The following is an 18011-nucleotide window of genomic DNA, read 5'->3' on the forward strand; positions in this document are numbered from 1 at the left end:
CACCATGCTGCCTACCCAGCTTAATCTGCTGAAGAAGCAAAAACCTGCCACCTAGGGAGTTCCTGCCCCAGCCTCCATCTGCCTTCTCTATCTTTAGCTCCACTTTATTCCATATAAGTTGCCTCCCTGAAGCACCATGATTTCCTCCATCTCTTTCCCTAATTTGGAGATATGCCCCCTCTCCTGCCCAGCCCAGGCATTACAAAACATATTAATCTAGAGTGAAAGTGTTGGTCACTAAGTCATGTCTGACTCTTTGCAACCCCATGGACTGTAGCCCACCAGGCTCCTCTGTCCATGGAATTCTCCAGGCAAGAATACTGGAGTAGGTAGCCATTCCTTTCTCCAGGGGATCCTCCCGACCCAAGGATCGAAACTGGGTCTCCTGCATTGCAGGTGGATTCTTTACTGCCTGAGCCACCAGGGAAGCCCAATGTTAATGTAAGTGAAAGTGAAAGCTTAGTTGCTCAGTCGTGTCCAACTCTTTGCGACCCCATGAACTGTAGCCTGCCAGGCTCCTCCATCCATGGAATTTTCCAGGCAAGAGTACTAGAGTGGGTTGCCATTTCCTTCTCCAGAGGATCTTCCTGACCCAGGGATCAAACCCAGGTCTTCCACATTGTAGGCAGACACTTTACTGTCTAACCAGAGTTCAAATGCAAGCTCTGCCTCCTATTGACTTCAAGAAGCTCCTAAGCACTCTGAGGAGTGCTTGGCTGCCTCGTTCATAAAAGGGGAAATGTAATATCCATCTCACAGTATTTATCTACTTTGAGAGTATTAAATGAGATAATTTACGTAAAATGCCCAGAATAGTACTTGTCACAGAGGAATTACCTAATATTACTGGTTTCTTCCTTGGCACACCCCAAGACATGGACCATTCAAATCTAACCACCATCTGTGCCCATTTCAGATAGCTTGTATTGACCTACCCACTGAAATAGAATGGAGAATAGGCCATATAGTAGATGATGAAATATGCCCGAGTCCTTTAGGCAATAGGAAAATGTGGCAAGAAAACATACCAGGCAGAGCACAATGGGGCATACCCACATGAAGAATTCAGTTAATTGAATTAACTAGCTAGCCAAGAAAATAAAAACTAGTACACAACTGCAAGGTATGCTGTAAACCACAGGGACCCCTTTTTGTGCTCCCATCCCCACTGGTAAGCAAGTCATCAGCCTCCCAGATAAGAATTGTAGACAGAGGGCCCACAGAGTTCTCCTCTAGTTGGATGAAGTTAGGCCCTTGATAAACGTGCTGGGCCAAATGGCTCGTGGGGTGAGCCATTTGAACATGAGCCTGCCCTCTTTGTCACTGAGTCTTCCAAGCCTGCAGCAGAGCAGCAAATAGAACTGGCAGCCCCAACAAGGCCTCATCTCAGTTTTTTAACCATACACCAAGAACCAGAATGCAGTGAGGCCACCCTAGTAAGCCAGGCCCCAGAAGGACATAATAATTCCTTCCAAAGTGAAATTTCCCAGGGAGAGATGACTACACTGACTAATACGTTGTCTTCCAACATTTCTATGTTGAAAGCCTTTAGAATTTCTGTCTCAGTTCAGTTGTTCTGTCCAGTTAGAGGGGAATATGCTGTGTCTGATCTGAGCTAAAGGGAGGAGGAGTTCTGCCCTGTACTTAAGAGAATGATAAAGAAATATTTCTTAATAAAGAAACCCAATACACTCATCATTCTCATTTGGGCTATACGTCAGAATTTCTCTATTAGATGACCAGTCCCAGGGAAGATGTGTCAGTCCTCCAGCAGTGGGTACCCTACACAAGAGGCTTATTCATGCTTCCCACATTCTGCACCCATGCTCTTGTTGAAGAGCTACCTCCAGGTCAACTCATATTTTTAATCTTAGCCATGATTGTTAATTCTGACGTTAGGGATGACTTTAGTGAACTAAGACCCAGAAAAGAAGAGATGTTACAAATAAGATCATCAAGTGATAGTGTGTTGTAACTGTGAAAAACTTGAGGACCTCAGCCAACCATGTACCTTATATGGGTAACTTGGTAAAGATAAAGGGCAGACCTATGTGTCTAAATACATTTGATGGGAAAAGATTTAGTGATGATAGACAGCAAGGACTGTGGGTAGAGTTGTTGAGAGAACAAATCAGGTCCTATGGGTGAGATCAGGTGGTTCAAGGAATAAAATCTGTAAACTCCTGCTGTGAAGTATGCCTTTCTAATGAAGCCAGAAAGGGCTTGGTTTAGCAGGTGCAACTCTCTAAATCCACCAAGCTTGACTGGACATCATTCTCTAACCCTACCCTCCTGATTCCTAAAGGTTTTCTCTTTTAGATTTGCCTTGTGAAAATATGCAACATATAAGGCGTGTTTATAACAGATGGCAAGTGTCTAGATCCCACTTAGAAAGCCTGCAGTGGAGGATGGGAAGATGGGCAGGGTATACAGCAATGAGTAAGGTGTCCTGGAGTCAAGTAGAAATCGAAATTGCTTATCCCAGTTGAGGAAGAACGAGGACTCGAGTTCTAAAAAGAAGTCAAATTCATAGTTACTTAAATGTATTACAGAAACCTTCCAGGTGAGTCGGGTGCAAGCTGGAACCACAGAGTTAACAGTCACGATTGTAGAGGTGCTAGTGAAAAATGACATCAAATTGGTTCTCTGATATAGAAGTAAGAAAGCAGAGACCTGACCTTTGAGCTTGTGAGCCCCAAGGGTGAAAGAAAGCAAAGAAAGAAAAAAAAAGCTATCAAAGGAGGAAACAGCACAGAGCAGAATAACCAAACTCTACATTTAAAGGGTTATTTCAGATCTAAAATGCAATTGTTTTTAGTTGTAGTAATATTTTAGACTATGTGATTTAGAACCACTAAACTCATCACCTAAATTACTTTACTTTAGGTGTTCCAAATATCTGTTGGCTGTGATGCTAGTAAATTCATTGCTGTTAAAGGGCAAGTATATTTGCATTTGACTTGTCTTGCTCTTTATGTTTTAAAACAAATGTTAAATTAAATGTAATTCCTAGTTATAATATTAGCCTAATGACTGACATGTCCATATGAAATCCATGATAAATTGACAATTTGTTCAAACCAGATTTGTTTTAACTCTTTGCCAAGTCAAATATTACATTTGAATCAGACTAAAAGAGAAAAAGATTTAAACTCTTTCTCTGTTATCAGCATTTTTCTCTGTCTTCCCTTTTCATAAGCCAGTTTCCATCTTTTGCATTACCTCTCTCAGCTCTTCAGTGTAAATTCATTTCCAGAGAAATGAGAGGGAGAAACACTTAACCTCTGTTGTCCATTCTACTCAAACCAGTAATAATTCCATTTCTGTCAGACAACTAAGTATAACCACACAAGAGAAGCCTATTTTCTGCACCTTTTTCCATGGATGAAAGCAAGTCACTTCATAAATAGATTCAAATACTTTTCCATGAGAAAGTCTTTTTAAAGCAAACCTAACGGAACCGCCAGTGTTTCCTCCAGAGAATCCCAAGATGTGACTTTTATTGATTTCACTGTGGTTCACAGTGAAGCACACTGGAACTTGTGTCATCACAGGTCTTCCTTCTGATGGGCGAGAATAAAGGTCAGTGTACACAAAAATTAAGCAGCTGAGTTTGGAACGTAAAATGGAGACAGAAACGCATTGCAGTTCCTTTCCTGTGGTTATGGTGAGGGTGGGGTGACATTGACACCTAAATCTATTTATAAAGTGATATGTTCTCATCCAAAACAAAAGTCTATTCATCTGTCATTCTAATAATCTTTTGAGTGTTGAATTGTCATAATTAGTTGCCAGGTAGATAATTAAATATGCCCATCTCATTTAGCAAGGAATTGCATCTCCCATAAACCCTTTTCCAGAAAACACAAAAGCTAACTGATTATAAAGCCTAAAGCATCTTGTTTCTGGGATGGTCTACATCCTTCTCCTCAGAGTATAATCTATGGAGCAGCACTGGCATCGCCTGGGAACTTACTAGAAATGCAGAACCTCAGGTTTCACTTCATACCTGCTGAATCAGAATCTCTATTGTAACTAAATTTCCAGATTAGTAGGGGCATTAAAATTTGAGAATAACTGCTCTAGGCAATATATATATATATATATATATATATCACTCAGTCGTGTCCAACTCTCTGTGACCCCGTGGACTATAGCCTACCAGGCTCCTCTGTCCATTAAATTTTCCAGGCAAGGGTGCTGGAGTGGGTTGCCATTTCCTTCTCCAGGGGATTTTCCTGATCCAGGGATCAAAACCCAGGTCTCCCGCATTGCAGGCAGACGCTTTGCCATCTGAGCTACCAGGGAAGCCCACTCTAAGCAACAGGTTACGAAAATCAATTCCCAGTACCCCTGCATGCAGTATCACTACATGTAGATTTCCTTCTTCAGTGAGATGCAAAGCGACTTGAATCCATCTGTTTCTGGGAGGGTTTAGTGAGCTTTTGTCAGGCTAGATTGCTCGTCAGAATCACCTGGAGAGCATGTCAGAAAACACACATTTCAGGTCCTTTTCCAGATCTCTTAGTCAATGACCCACTGTTCTGGACCTCTAAAAATGACCTTAATTTCTTGAATTCAGGTTGTGGTGGGCCTAAGTTTTCACAGTCCACAAAGGAGAGCTATGAGGCCCATGATCCTTCTGGCAGGAGAGGTGTTAATGAAAGAGGGCATCTCTTGGGATCAAATTTGAGTTCAGGGTGGGAGGTGGTCCCAGGCTTTAATTTTCTATATAAAATAAACACAATGGCATCCAGGGATCCTTCTGAGTTACACTGGAAGCAGTCAGCAAAAATGATCAAATGAATATAACTTACCAAAAACTCTTATCATTTCATAGACCATGATAGCCTTGAGATCAGATCAGATCAGTGATAGCCTTATGTCTGCATAAACCCTAACTATAAATTATGTGAATCATTACAATGGGTCCTTACCTGCACAGCTGAGGCTCTAGTAGCAGTTAGAACTGTGTTTTTAAAAATTATGAAAAATAAAACAGTCCAAAGACATTTGTCTTTACTTTGATAGATTTTCCACAAATTTTTCACATGTATCAAATATAAGAGGTAAATCAGTATATTTCTAATTCTGGCACCTTCAGAAATGTTTGTGAAAATAGAAATGCTAGGCTAGGCCCACACACCAATCCCAGAGACTCTAATTCAATAAGTGATGATTCTGTGATACTTTCGAGTTTAAAAATCACTGAGTTAAACAATTAAATGTTTGTGCTAATAAATAAGGAATGATGATATTAAAACTTCATTGTATTTTATTTCTTGTAGATTTACTAAAAAAGAATGTCTTCAGTATGATTTTTTTTACATCATTGAACAGTAAGCAATATTTTCTAACATAAGCATTGACTTGTATATTAATATACTATCAATAACTTACGATCTAGTGAGTGAGTGAGTGAAGTAGCTCAGTCGTGTCCTACTCTTTGCGACCCCATGGACTGTAGCCCACCAGGCTCCTCTGTCCATGGGATTTCCCAGGCAAGAATACTGGAGTGGATTGCCATTTCCTTCTCCAGGGCATCTTTCCGACCCAGGGATTGGACCCAGGTCTCCCGCATTGCAGGCAGACGCTTTAACCTCTGAGCCACCAAGGAAGTCAAATTTGTGAGTGAGTCAGTGAAGTCGCTTAGTCGTGTCGGACTCTTTGCGACCCCGTGGACTGTAACCCACCAGGCTCCTCTTGGATTGTAGCCCACCAGGCTCCTCCGTCCATGGGATTCTCCAGGCAGGAATACTGGAGTGGGTTGCCATTTCCTTCCCCAGGGGATCTTCCCAACCCAGGGATCGAACCCAGGTCTCCCACATTGCAGGCAGACACTTTAACGACACGACTGAGCGACTTCACTCACTTAATTTATGACTAGTTTGTATTTATTCCTGTTAGCACCAGTCTTTTCTGATATATGCATTTATTGCTATAAATTTACCTCTAGGCACTGATTTTGCTGACTCCCCTGGTGGCTCAGAGGTTAAAGCGTCTGCCCACAATGCGGGAGACCTGGGTTCAATCCCTGGGTCTGGAAGATCCTCTGGAGAAGGAAATGGCACCTCCTCACTGCAGTATTCCTGCCTGGAGAATCCCATGGACGGAGAAGCCTGGTGGGCTATAGTCTATGGGGTCGCAAAGAGTCGGACACGACTGAGTGACTTCACTCACTCACTCACTCACAAGTTTTGATAAGTTGTGTTTTCATTTTCATTTAATTGAGTGTATTTTTTAAACTTCTCTTGAGAGTTCATCTTTGATCCATGTGTTATTTAGAAATGTGTTTTTTAACCTCCACATATTTTAGGAGTATTTTGTAATTATGGTCATCTGTTTGACTTTTTTGTGATACCTCTTTACCTAAGCAAAGTAATGGTTTAAATTTTTTAAGCTTGAGAAGAGGAAAGATTCTAAGTAACAAAAAAAATTTTTTTTACAGGTCATATCTGAGGGATCGACCATCTAAACCATTGGTAAGAAAACTATAATTCTGTCAATCAGCCAAATATAGAAAATAACTAAAGCATTTTTTCCTCTTCTAGAGAGTAAAATATAATTGGGACAAATATGGCTGCCCATTGAAAGTTGATTTCAGAGAAAAGTTTCACCCTTTGGTTCAGCTGTAAGTATATTCACACTAAAAATTTTAACTTACTTTTGAAAGTTTCAAAATTACAAAAAGAAGCCTAAATAATAAATATTTTTGAGTATCCAATATATGCATCACTGGGTTTTCAATGCTCAGATCAGATCAGATCAGTCGCTCATTCGTGTTTGACTCTTTGCGACCCCGTGAATCGCAGCACGCCAGGCCTCCCTGTCCATCACCAACTCCCAGAGTTCACTTAGACTCACGTCCATCGAGTCAGTGATGCCATCCAGCCATCTCATCCTCTGTCGTCCCCTTCTCCTCCTGCCAATCCCTCCCAGCATCAGTCTTTTCCAACGAGTCAACTCTTCACATGAGGTGGCCAAAGTACTGGAGTTTCAGCTTTAGCATCATTCCTTCCAAAGAAATCCCAGGGCTGATCTCCTTCAGAATGGACTGGTTGGATCTCCTTGCAGTCCAAGGAACTCTCAAGAGTCTTCTCCAACACCACAGTTCAAAAGCATCAATTCTTCGGCGCTCAGCCTTCTTCACAGTCCAACTCTCACGTCCGTACCTGACCACAGGAAAAACCATAGCCTTGACTAGACGAACCTTTGTTGGCAAAGTAATGTCTCTGGTTTTCAGTGCTAGTTATACAAAACTGGATGATCTGGGGTCCATGCATGAGGGAGGTTACAATTTAGAAGCTGAAGCATAGGTGGGTAAGAGGGTTGAAACTCTTCTCAGGGATGCAGACAGAAGCTAACCCTTGCTTTATCCTCTCTAAACCTCTCCTCAACCTACAGCACCCCTCCCCATTAGGAACTACCTCCCTCTTAATGTTCTCTCCCAGAGACATGCACTCTCCAGCTCAGTTCAGTTCAGTTGCTCAGTTTTGTCTGCCTCTTTGCAACACCATGGACCACAGCACTCCAGGCCTCCCTGTCCATCACCAACTCCTGGAGTTTACCCAGACTCATGTCCATTGAGTTGGTGATGCCATCCAACCATCTTATCCTCTGTCGTCCCTTTCTCCTCCTGGCTTCAATCTTTTCCCAGCATCAAGGTCGTTTCCAACGAGTCAGCTCTTTGCATCAGGTGGCCAAAGTATTGGTGTTTCAGCTTCAACATCAGTCCTTCCAAAGAAAACTTCAGGACTGATCTCCTTTAGGATTGACTGGTTGGATTTCCTTGCAACCAGTCCCTCCAAGGGACTCTCAAGAGTCTTCTCCAACACCACATTTCAAAAGCATCAGTTCTTCAGCGCTGAGCTTTCTTTATAGTCCAACTCTCACATCCACACATGACCATTGGAAAAACCATAGCCTTGACTAGACAGACCTTTGTGGGCAAAGTAATGTCTCTGCTTTTTAATATGCTGTCTAGGTTGATCATAACTTTCCTTCCAAGGAGTAAGTGTCTTTTAATTTTATGGCTGCAGTCACCATCTGCAGTGATTTTGGAGCCCCCAAAAATAAAGCCAGCTACTGTTTCCACTGTTTCCCCATCTATTTGACATGAAGATGGGACCAGATGCCATGATCTTAGTTTTCTGAATGTTGAGCTTTAAGCCAACTTTTCAGTCTCCTCTTTCACTTTCATCAAGAGGCTCTTTAGTTCCTCTTCACTTTCTGCCATAAGGGTGGTGTCAACTGTATATCTGAAGTTATTGATATTTCTCCCAGCAATCTTGATTCCAGCTTGTGCTTCATCCAGCCCAGCGTTTCTCATGATGTACTCTGCATCTAAGTTGAATAAGCAGGGTGACAATATACAGCCTTGATGTACTCCTTTTCCTGTTTGGAACCAGTCTCAAATCATCATTATTAAACACCTGTTGTTGTTCAGTGACTTAGTCATGTCCGATTCTTTGTGACCCCATGGACATATGCCATGGAAGCATGCCCCATGGAAGCATGCCAGCCTTCTCTGTCCCTCAGCATCTCCCAGAGTTTGCCAAAGTTCATGTCCAAAGTCCATGTTTAATCAGTGATTAAACACCTAATTTACACCAATTACTGTGCTAGGCACTGGGAATTCAAAGAGGAGTAAGACAGGATTTCTGCTTTCAAGAATCTGATAAATTAGATGTGAACTAATATGCTAAATGGGACAATAGAAAGGAGTAGTATGGGTTGTTGGTACTGAAAAGAAAAGAATCCAATTGAGCTACGGAAGGGAGAGGGGCTCTGGGAAGTGTTCCCAGAGCATTAGAGCTGAGTCACTGAGGCTTAAAGGATAATATTTAGCTGAAGGCAGGGGAGGAAAGAAGTGGGGAAGGTAACAGGGAATTCCACTGAATAAGCCTTGCAAGCAGAAGTGATAGAGGAAGAAATTTCATAGTTCAAGTGGTATAATGTTATTGGAGCACAAAATGAGTCATGATGTGTCAGGAGAAAAGGCTGAGAAACTAGCTAGGGAGAGTCCAGACCATGGAAGGCTTTCTAGCCATTCTTTTTTTTTTTTTTATCCCCAAAACTTATTTAACCGAAGGAAAATTGCTTCACAATATTGTATTTACCTTTGCCATACATCAACATGAATCAGCCATAGGTATACATGTGCATCCCCTCCCTCTTTAACTTCTCTCCTTAACTTCCCCTTCCCATACCTCTAGGTTGTTACAGAGCCCCAGTTTGAGTTCCCTGTCATACAGCAAATTCTCCTTGGTTATCTGTTTTATACGTGGTAGCATATATGGCTTCCATGTTACTCTCTCCATTCGCCCCACCCTCTCCTTCCTCCCTGTTGCCCGTGTCCACAAACATCTGTTCTCTATGTCTGCATCTCCATTGTTGCCCTGTAAATAGGTTCATCAGCACCATCTTTCTAGATTCCATATACATGTGTTAATAAATGATACTTGTTTTTCTCTTTCTGACTTAGTTCAGTATAATAAGCTCTAGGTTCATCCATCTCATTAGAACTGACTCAAATGCATCCCCTTTTATGGTTTCTAGCCATTCTTATTGTGTAGTGTGGCATGATTAAATATTTGCTGTCTCTGAGAGATGTGTAGAAGATTTCAGGGAACCAAGTCTAAGGAAGGAGACCAGGTAGTAAACTGTATTAGTAGTACAAGGAGGAAAAAAAAAATGATTGAGACAACAACAAAGACAAAGAAGAGGGATCACTTACGAGAAAATCAGTGATAATAACAGGCAGGGCTTGATAACTGATAGATGAAAGTGATGAGGGAAAGAATAAGGAAGGTGAATAAGTCGAAGCTGGTATCAGTCAGAAGAGATCTTCCACAAGCTTCTATGGCTATTATCTATCCGTCTTCAAGCATCTGTACCCATTAACTCTGGCTGTCTTCCTATCACCATAGATAAAGTATATGGTTATCTAAGGCCTCCATTTGTGAACTGGATCCCTGCCCCCTTTCCTAATTAAGATCACTGTTTCTGAAATTTTCCCTTTTCTCTTGCATCATCAACTTTACCCTACTAGATCATCACACAAATATGCAGTTCTTCCCCTCACTGAAACCAAAACAAAACCAAAAACCCTCCCTTTGTCTCCACTACTCCTCTAGCTACTATACTCGTTGTCATCAACTCTTCTCCTATCCTCTCCCAGATCTTTCTCGGTCAGGCTTTTACCCCCCACCCCTCCACTGACATTGCCAGCCAGTGTGGCCAGCGGGCTCCGTATTGCTAACTCAATGGTCAGTTCTCAGGTCTCATCTTACTCCATTTCACTAACAAGAACTGATACGGTTTATCATTTCCTCCTACTTAAAATATCTTCCTTATTGGGATTCCAGGATGTCATATTTTCCTACTTTTCCTGTTACCTCACTGGTAGCTCTTCCTTAATTTCTTAGTTGATTATTTTCTCCATGACTTGTTTTTTTAACTTTTTACTTTGTATTGGGGTATAGCCAGTTAACAAACAATGTTGTGATAGTTTCAGGTGAACAGCAAAGGGACTCAGCCATACACATACATGTATCCATTCTCCCCCAAATTCCCCTCCCATCCAGGCTGTCACGTAACATTGAGCAGAGTTCCATGTGCTATACAGCAGGTCCTTGTTGGTTATCCATTTTAAAATATAGCAGTGTGTACATGTCCATCTCAAACTCCCTAACTATCCCTTTCCCCTATCTTTTTACCCAGCAACCATAAGTTCATTTTCTAAGTCTGTGAGTCTCTTTGTTTTGTAAGTTCATTTGTATCATTTCTTTTTAGATTCCTATATAAGGGGTGTCATACAATATTTCTGTTTCTCTGCCTTACTTCACTCAGTATGACAATCTCTAGGTCCATCCATGTTGCTGCAAATGGCATTATTTCATTCTTTTTAATGGCTGAGTAATATCCCACTGCATATATGCACCACATCTTTTTTTATCACTCTATCGAAGGACATTTATGTTGCTTCCATGTCCTGGCTATTGCAAACAGTGCTGCAATGAATATTGGGTTGCAGGTGTCCTTTCAGAACATGATTTTCTCCAGATATATGCTCAGGAGTGGGATTGCAGGGTCATATGGTAGCTCTATTTTTAGTTTTTTAGGGACTCTCCATACTGTTCTCCATAGTGACTGTACCAATTTACATTCCCACCAACAGCGTAGGAAGATTACCTTCTCTCCACACTCTCTCCAGCATTTATTGTTTGTAGATATTTTGAGGATTGCCATTCCGAACTGTGTGAGGGAATACCTCATTGTAGTTTTTATTTGTATTTCTCTAATAATTAGCAATGTTGAGCATCTTTTCATGTGCCTCTTGTTCGTTTGCATGTCTGTCTTCTTTGGAGAAATGTCTTTAGATCTTCCACCCATTTTTTAATTGTTTTTTTTTTTTACTATTGAGCTACATGGACTGTGTGTATTTTGGAGATTAATCCCTCTTTGGTCACTTCATTTACAAATTTCATTTTCTTCCTTTCTGTGGATTATCTTTTCATTTTGTCTGTGGTTTCTTTTGCTGTGCAAAAGCTTTTAAGTTTCATTAGGCCCCACTTGTTTATTTTTATTTCCATTACTCCAGGAAGTGGACCAAAAAAAGAGATCTTTGCTGTGATTTATGTCAGAGAATATTCTCCTTATGTTTTCCTTTAACAGTGTTATAGTATCTGGTCTTATGTTTAGGTCTATAATACATCCTGAGTTTATTTTTGTGTAGGGTGTTAGAGAATGTTCTGATTTCATTATTTTACATGTAGCTGTCTAGTTTTCTCAGTACTACTTATTGAAGAGGTGGTCTCTTCTCTCTTGTATACTCTTGCCTTTGTCATAGATTAATTAACCATAGGGTAAATCGGTTTATTTCTGGGATTTCTATACTGTCTTGATTACTGTAGCTTTGTAGTATAGTCTGAAGTCAGGGAGTTTGATTCCTCCAGCTGTGTTCTTTGGCTATTGCTTTGGCTATTCAAGGGCTTTTGTATTTTCATACAAATTGTAAAAATTTTTGTTCTGATTCTGCAAAAAATGCTATCAGTAACTTGATAGATATTATATCGAATCTGGAGATTGCCTTGGGTAGTATAGTCATCTTGACAACATTGATTATTCCAATATTGAACATGATATTGCTCTCCATCTGTTTGTGTCATCTTTGATTTCTTTCACTAGTATCTTATAGTTTTCAGAGGTCTTTTGCCTCCTTAGGTGGATTTGTTCCTAGGTACTTTATTCTTTTTGATGCAATGGCAATTTTTTAAAATCTGCACTAAATGACATCATAAACAAAGTAAAAAAGACAAGTGGTTGAAATGTTTGTTTTTATGCCTTTAAGTACAGATTTTTAAGTATTGTGGTAAAATATGGCAAACATTTGGATGAATACCTTACGTAGTTAGACAACAGATTGCCAAATAGCAGTTAAAGTGAATGAGCTATGATACTTGTAAGAGGGAATCAAATGATTAGCCATGAATTCCAGGTTGGGTAGGGAAGGAAGAGAGATCAGGAGGGACCCACTGATGAGGAAAACAGATCAAGAGACTGGAAATTTCTGTGGGTTTATCTCAAAACCTAATATCGAGTGGAAAAAAAAGTCACCAAAAGACACTTACAGTATAATATCATGTATGTACATTTTCAAACCCATAAATCAATAATATACATGATTTATGGACACATTTATATATAAGTAAAGTACACAACCTGGATGGAAATGATAAATAATAATTTTCACATTAATCTCCGTATATTTGAAATACCTAATTAAAATAAAATAAGCGCCTAAGCTATAGGAGCAAGGTCCATGAAGACAGCTGGGGAAGTAGGATCACAGGCCCAGGTGGCAAGGTTCAAAGGATAATCCATTCTCTGAGACCGGAGCTGCATGTGTGCTCAGTTGCTCAGTCACGTCCAGCTCTTTGCGACCCTATGGACTGTAGCCCACCAGCTTCCTCTGTCCATGGAATTTTCCAGGCAAGAATGCTGGAGCAAGTTGCCATTTCCTCCTCCAGCGGATCTTTCCAACCCAGGGATTGAAACCGAGTCTTGCGTCTCCTGCATTGGCAGGCACAGTCTTCACCGTTATGCCATCTGGGAAGCCCCTGAGATTCGGAGGGAAGAAGTAAAGGTGACTAGTTTGGAGATAGGAATATAGAAGTTGAGAGAGGTCAAGTCTGATAGCCCCAGTTTACACGAAGTAGAAAGGAGGGTCATCTGTAAACTGAGAGAAGGGAGGGGTTGAGGAGGGGACTTCAGGAGAATGTCAAAGGTCACTGAGGGCAAAATGAAAAGGAGCTGGCTAAGGGCCTGTAAAAAGATCACTGGACAACAGCAAAGGCACAGTTGAGGTAAGATACCATGAATGGGTCCAATCCTCACACACGCTGAACTTCCCAAGTATCACATACACAGCTGAAGAAGGCATAGGTAACACCCACGGTTTAGGTTAGACGTTGGATGCGAGGGGAAGAATAACTGAGTGTATCCAGGGTGCTGGTGGGAGACAGCGGGTCAGATGATCAACCATGAGATTGGGCTGAGTGGGAGAGGAAGAGCAGCTGGAAAGGAACTTCTATGCAGCAGAGAAGCAGAGGGGAATAAGGGGAATGGAGGTGTGTAAGAGGTCAAGGGGCAGGTGCGAGGATGTGAAAGATGGAAGAGGTTGGGGTCAGAAAGTGGCCTTTTAGAGCAGCACTACTTTGGACTATTGCAGCAGAACTTTTCTCTAGGGGTAAATTTTTGTCTCTCTGCGACAAAGAATCACTTGATAAAGCTTGTTGACTCCAACTCTCCTAAGATAATTAACCAAATAGTTGAGGTTAAGTACAGTGGGATGGGCTTCCCATGTGGCTCAATGGTAAAGAATCCATCTGCCAATTCAGGAGACCTGAGTTCAATGCCTGGGTGGGGAAGATCCCCTGGAGAAGGCAAAGGCAACCCACTCCAGTATTCTTGACTGGGAAATCCCCTAGACAGAGGAGCCTAGCAGGCTACAGTCCATGGGGCAGCAAAAGAGTTGGACACAACTTAGTGACTAAACAACTACAGAGGGACAGTCAGATCAATAAGCCTCAGTGTTCAGTTCAACTGGATTATAGCAATACATAGTTAATAACCCAATATTCAATTAGGTATTTACCAGAAGCAAATTTGGGTGCCTCGAGATAGGGGTGGTCACTAGGAAATTAGCATGTAGTCCAATGGCAACCCACTCCAGTACTCTTGCCTGGAAAATTCCATGGACAGAGGAGCCTGGTAGGCTGCAGTCCATGGGGTTGCTAAGAGTCGGGCACGACTGAGCAACTTCACTTTCACTTTTCACTTTCATGCATTGGAGAAGGAAATGGCAACCCACCGCAGTGTTCTTGCCTGGAGAATCCCAGGGACGGGGAGCCTGGTAGGCTGCCGACTATGGGGTCGCACAGAGTCGGACACAACTGAAGCGACTTAGCAGCAGCAGCTAGGTCTCTAGATTATAATAAATGCCTTACCTTTGTAGAAAATGGCTTAGGAACAAGGTTGGGCAGAATTTTACAGATAAAATAACAGATTCACTATCAAGAATAAAGCAAGTCTTAGAAGTATGATTCAGCTGGGAATGTCATCCCAGCTGCCTCTTTGCTATCAATTCCCATGACAACCCATCCCAAACTAGAATTTGGTGCTACAGAAGCAACCCAGAAGGAACAGAGGGACATAATTGCTCTACTGTGATTCAGGATGTTCAATAGCAGATATTAGGGGTGTTTTAGGGCTACTCAAGATTTATTTAATCAGATATGGTAAGACACACAGACATGGAAATGACTGTCATGAAGGAAGAAGTTTATTATAAATAACAATCCCAAGAAACAGGAGGCACAGCACATCATGTATGACCTCATGCGGAAGCACCAGGACCTGTCAGGAGAGAGGGAGTGAGGGGAAGACAGAGGTAAGAGCCTTTACTGTGTTTTCTGTAGGAAGGAATGGAAGAGACGGGGTAAGCAGGTTAGAATTGGCTATTTTGAGTAATTTCAGCGGGCTCTGGGCATAAGTGCTGTCTAGCTGTCTAGTACCTCGTCTTGGGGTGATTAAAGCAGGTGGATGGAGAGTGGGCCAGTGTGACAACTCATAAAGGAGGTGGGTTCTGGGTGGGCTACAGACTGTGGGGCTGCCAGAGTTGGACATCTATGGAAGGACAATCCGAGCTGAGATCAGTAAGCCTCAGTGTCCAGGGTTCTGGGTTGGTTGGTTTGTGTATGAAAGGCATTCCTGGTTTACCAGGAATTAACCCTGGGTAGGGCAGTCCCTCCAAAGTAAGCAAGTCCCCACATATTAAGCACCACTTTTCAGAAAGTAAAAGACATGATTAATATAATGAGCTATCTTGAGTGACCACACAGGATTGTAAACATATGTCTAATGGATCAATAGAGAGCTCTCTCCTTCCCAATTCCAAAAGTGGAACTGCCATAGTGGAGAAGTTACAAATTGTAGGGAAGAGTTACAAAATGTAGTAACATTCATTAGTCTCTGGGGTTTAATTAGTATTATATCTTACATTAACACACTTTAATGAAAATAAGCCATGCTTACATGGGCAAGTATTTTTGCCTGGTATTCTCAATGAAATGAATAGAACATTAAAGATCATTATAAACCCAGAAAGCATGGGTTATGCAATTCATTGTTATTGCCACTAGATGACACTGTAGCTTCTTGCTTTTCATGAGTGTCAACCGATGCCTGCTCAAGAGTTAAGATCCTGTTTATTTAAATCATATATATATATATATTTTGGTAGAAATGTAAACATTTTTAATTGTATGAAGGCAAACATTAAAAAAGATAATATTCGTGATTAAAATTGAATAGCAAAGGAACGGTGGGGGTGGAGGAACAGGAAATATGATTTTATGATTTTTGATTGTTCTTGGGCTTCCCTGATAGCTCAGTAGATAAAGAATCCACCTGCAATGCAGGAGACCCCGATTCGATTCCTGGGTCGGGAATATCCACTGGAGAAGGGATAGACTACCCACTCCAGTATTCTTGGGCTTCCCTTGTAACTCAGCTGGTAAAGAATCTGCCTGCAATGTGGGAGACCTGGGTTCAGTCCCTGGGTTGGGAAGATCCCCTGGCGAAGGGAAAGGCTATCCACTCCAGTATTCTGGCCTGCAGACTTGCAAAGAGTCAGATACGACTGAGCGACTTTCACTTTCACTCACCTCATCAATATATGGTTGCAACTGTTTTAAAAAATAAAAAATTTCTGCTTCGTTACTATTAGTTTTATTTTGAGAGCTGAAGGAAGCCTACACAGTAGGTACTTTATAGATAAGAAAATTGAGGCTTCAAGAGTTTAAGTAATTTCTGCAGGGTCACAAATCTTAGTGATAAAGACAGGATTTAACCCTAAGCCCATCTATCTTAAAATCTGGAGCTCTTAACTCTTCTACGCTAAACTGTTATTTTGTGTTTCAGATACAATGACAATGGTTATGTTGAAGATGTTGAAGTAAATTTCATAGTGTGGGAAATACATGGCAGGGATGACTATAGCTTTAACAATACTATGAAGAAGGTATGACATTTTTGGATTTAAATAGAATTTAGCATGCAAAATTAGACAAGTCTTTCTATTTTAAATCAATGTATACGTTATTTAAGGAAAACAGAACCAGTCAGCTGTAGGCAGGGGAAAAAAATACTACCTCTGTGTTCAATTCTATGACTACTATAATTCATTTATGAGAAAAGAAATCAGTGTCACATAGAGCAAAAGGGGTCAGAAAAGGTAATGTTTATAGTAGGATGATGTAATTAGTACTATTTTATTTTCTCTCCACATAGTATTTAATGTTTGATTATTTATGGGTCTGCTTTGGCTTTCGGCCAATCATCATATTCATGCTAAATCAAATGGATACACTGTAGGCTTTATCTCACTGGATTTGTTTGCAGCATTTGACCCATTGACCTTGGCTTCACGGTCACCACGCTCTCCTCTCCTGGCTTTCCTTCATCCTCAGTGACTGGTCAGCCTCCGCCTCCACAGTGAATCCCTGTCATTCTGCCTGTTCACTTTGCAGGCCACGGCAGAAAGGCCTGACTACTAAGACCAACACACTTCACTCATCCCCGCTGTGTGGGGCTTTCTGTCCTGGAGGGCCGTCCATCACGACGGAGAGTGAACAGCCTTGACTCCTGAGATTTGTCAGAGATGTCAAACAAAACCAGGATGACTCCTTCCAAATTAACTTTCTCATCTATCAGAGACCTTCATTCTCCAAGAAATAGAACCTGTCCAGGTGGCAACCAAGAGACAAGAGTTCCACCGGCTACCCCCTCCACATTACTATAATTATTTGAGCAAAGAAATCCATCCCATCATACATTCCTCCCATACTTGTTCAGGGTCCAATATATATGGTTTGGGGGCCTATTTCCTCCTCACAGTCTCACCCCTGTACTATTCTATCCTTCTTAAACCTTGGCTAAGTTTTCCATTACTCTTTACCACCTCAAACCTTTCTAACATACCTTAAGATTAAAAACCCTAGATCCATCTTCAACAAACATTCCTCAGAGAATACAATTATCCCCATGTTTCTATCAAACCAAGGGTACTCTTTCTCTTACCCTATATACTTAAGGAATGAAGAATTTACACTCTTCCTAATTCACAGTATCATTTCCAGATCATTATCTCCTCCCCTGAGTAAAACACAATTCAATGCTTCTATCATCCAGTTGTTATCTACCCCATCCCTACTTGCTGACATATACTTGGTTACTTGATTATTTCTCCCTTGTCCTGAAAACAATTACAATTCTGCCAGCCACCATGTAGGGTTATTGCTGGAAAGAAGCTAGCTTTCTAAACAGAGACTACATTTCCCAGCCTCATTTGCCACTAAGTGGGGCCATGCTTCTTATCACTGGAATATGAGCAGAAGTTATACGTGTCCAGGAAGAAGTGCTCAAGAACTTCACATGATCCTCCATGC

The 18011-nt window shown here is 41.3% G+C and overlaps 1 protein-coding gene across 1 annotated transcript in view; it reads left to right on the top strand.

The window, feature by feature from the left end:
• Positions 1-18011, top strand: part of CATSPERE (catsper channel auxiliary subunit epsilon) — a 160672-nt gene that overhangs the window by 116048 nt on the left and 26613 nt on the right. Inside the window, exons 14-18 of the mRNA XM_025286013.3 lie at positions 2887-2939; positions 5289-5339; positions 6449-6482; positions 6552-6631; positions 16486-16585. Coding sequence (XP_025141798.2) covers positions 2887-2939; positions 5289-5339; positions 6449-6482; positions 6552-6631; positions 16486-16585 — 318 coding nt within the window. The remainder of the gene's footprint in view (positions 1-2886; positions 2940-5288; positions 5340-6448; positions 6483-6551; positions 6632-16485; positions 16586-18011) is intronic.

The sequence above is a fragment of the Bubalus bubalis genome, chromosome 5 (genome assembly GCF_019923935.1).
Source record: "Bubalus bubalis isolate 160015118507 breed Murrah chromosome 5, NDDB_SH_1, whole genome shotgun sequence".
NCBI classification, from domain to species: Eukaryota; Metazoa; Chordata; class Mammalia; order Artiodactyla; family Bovidae; genus Bubalus; species Bubalus bubalis.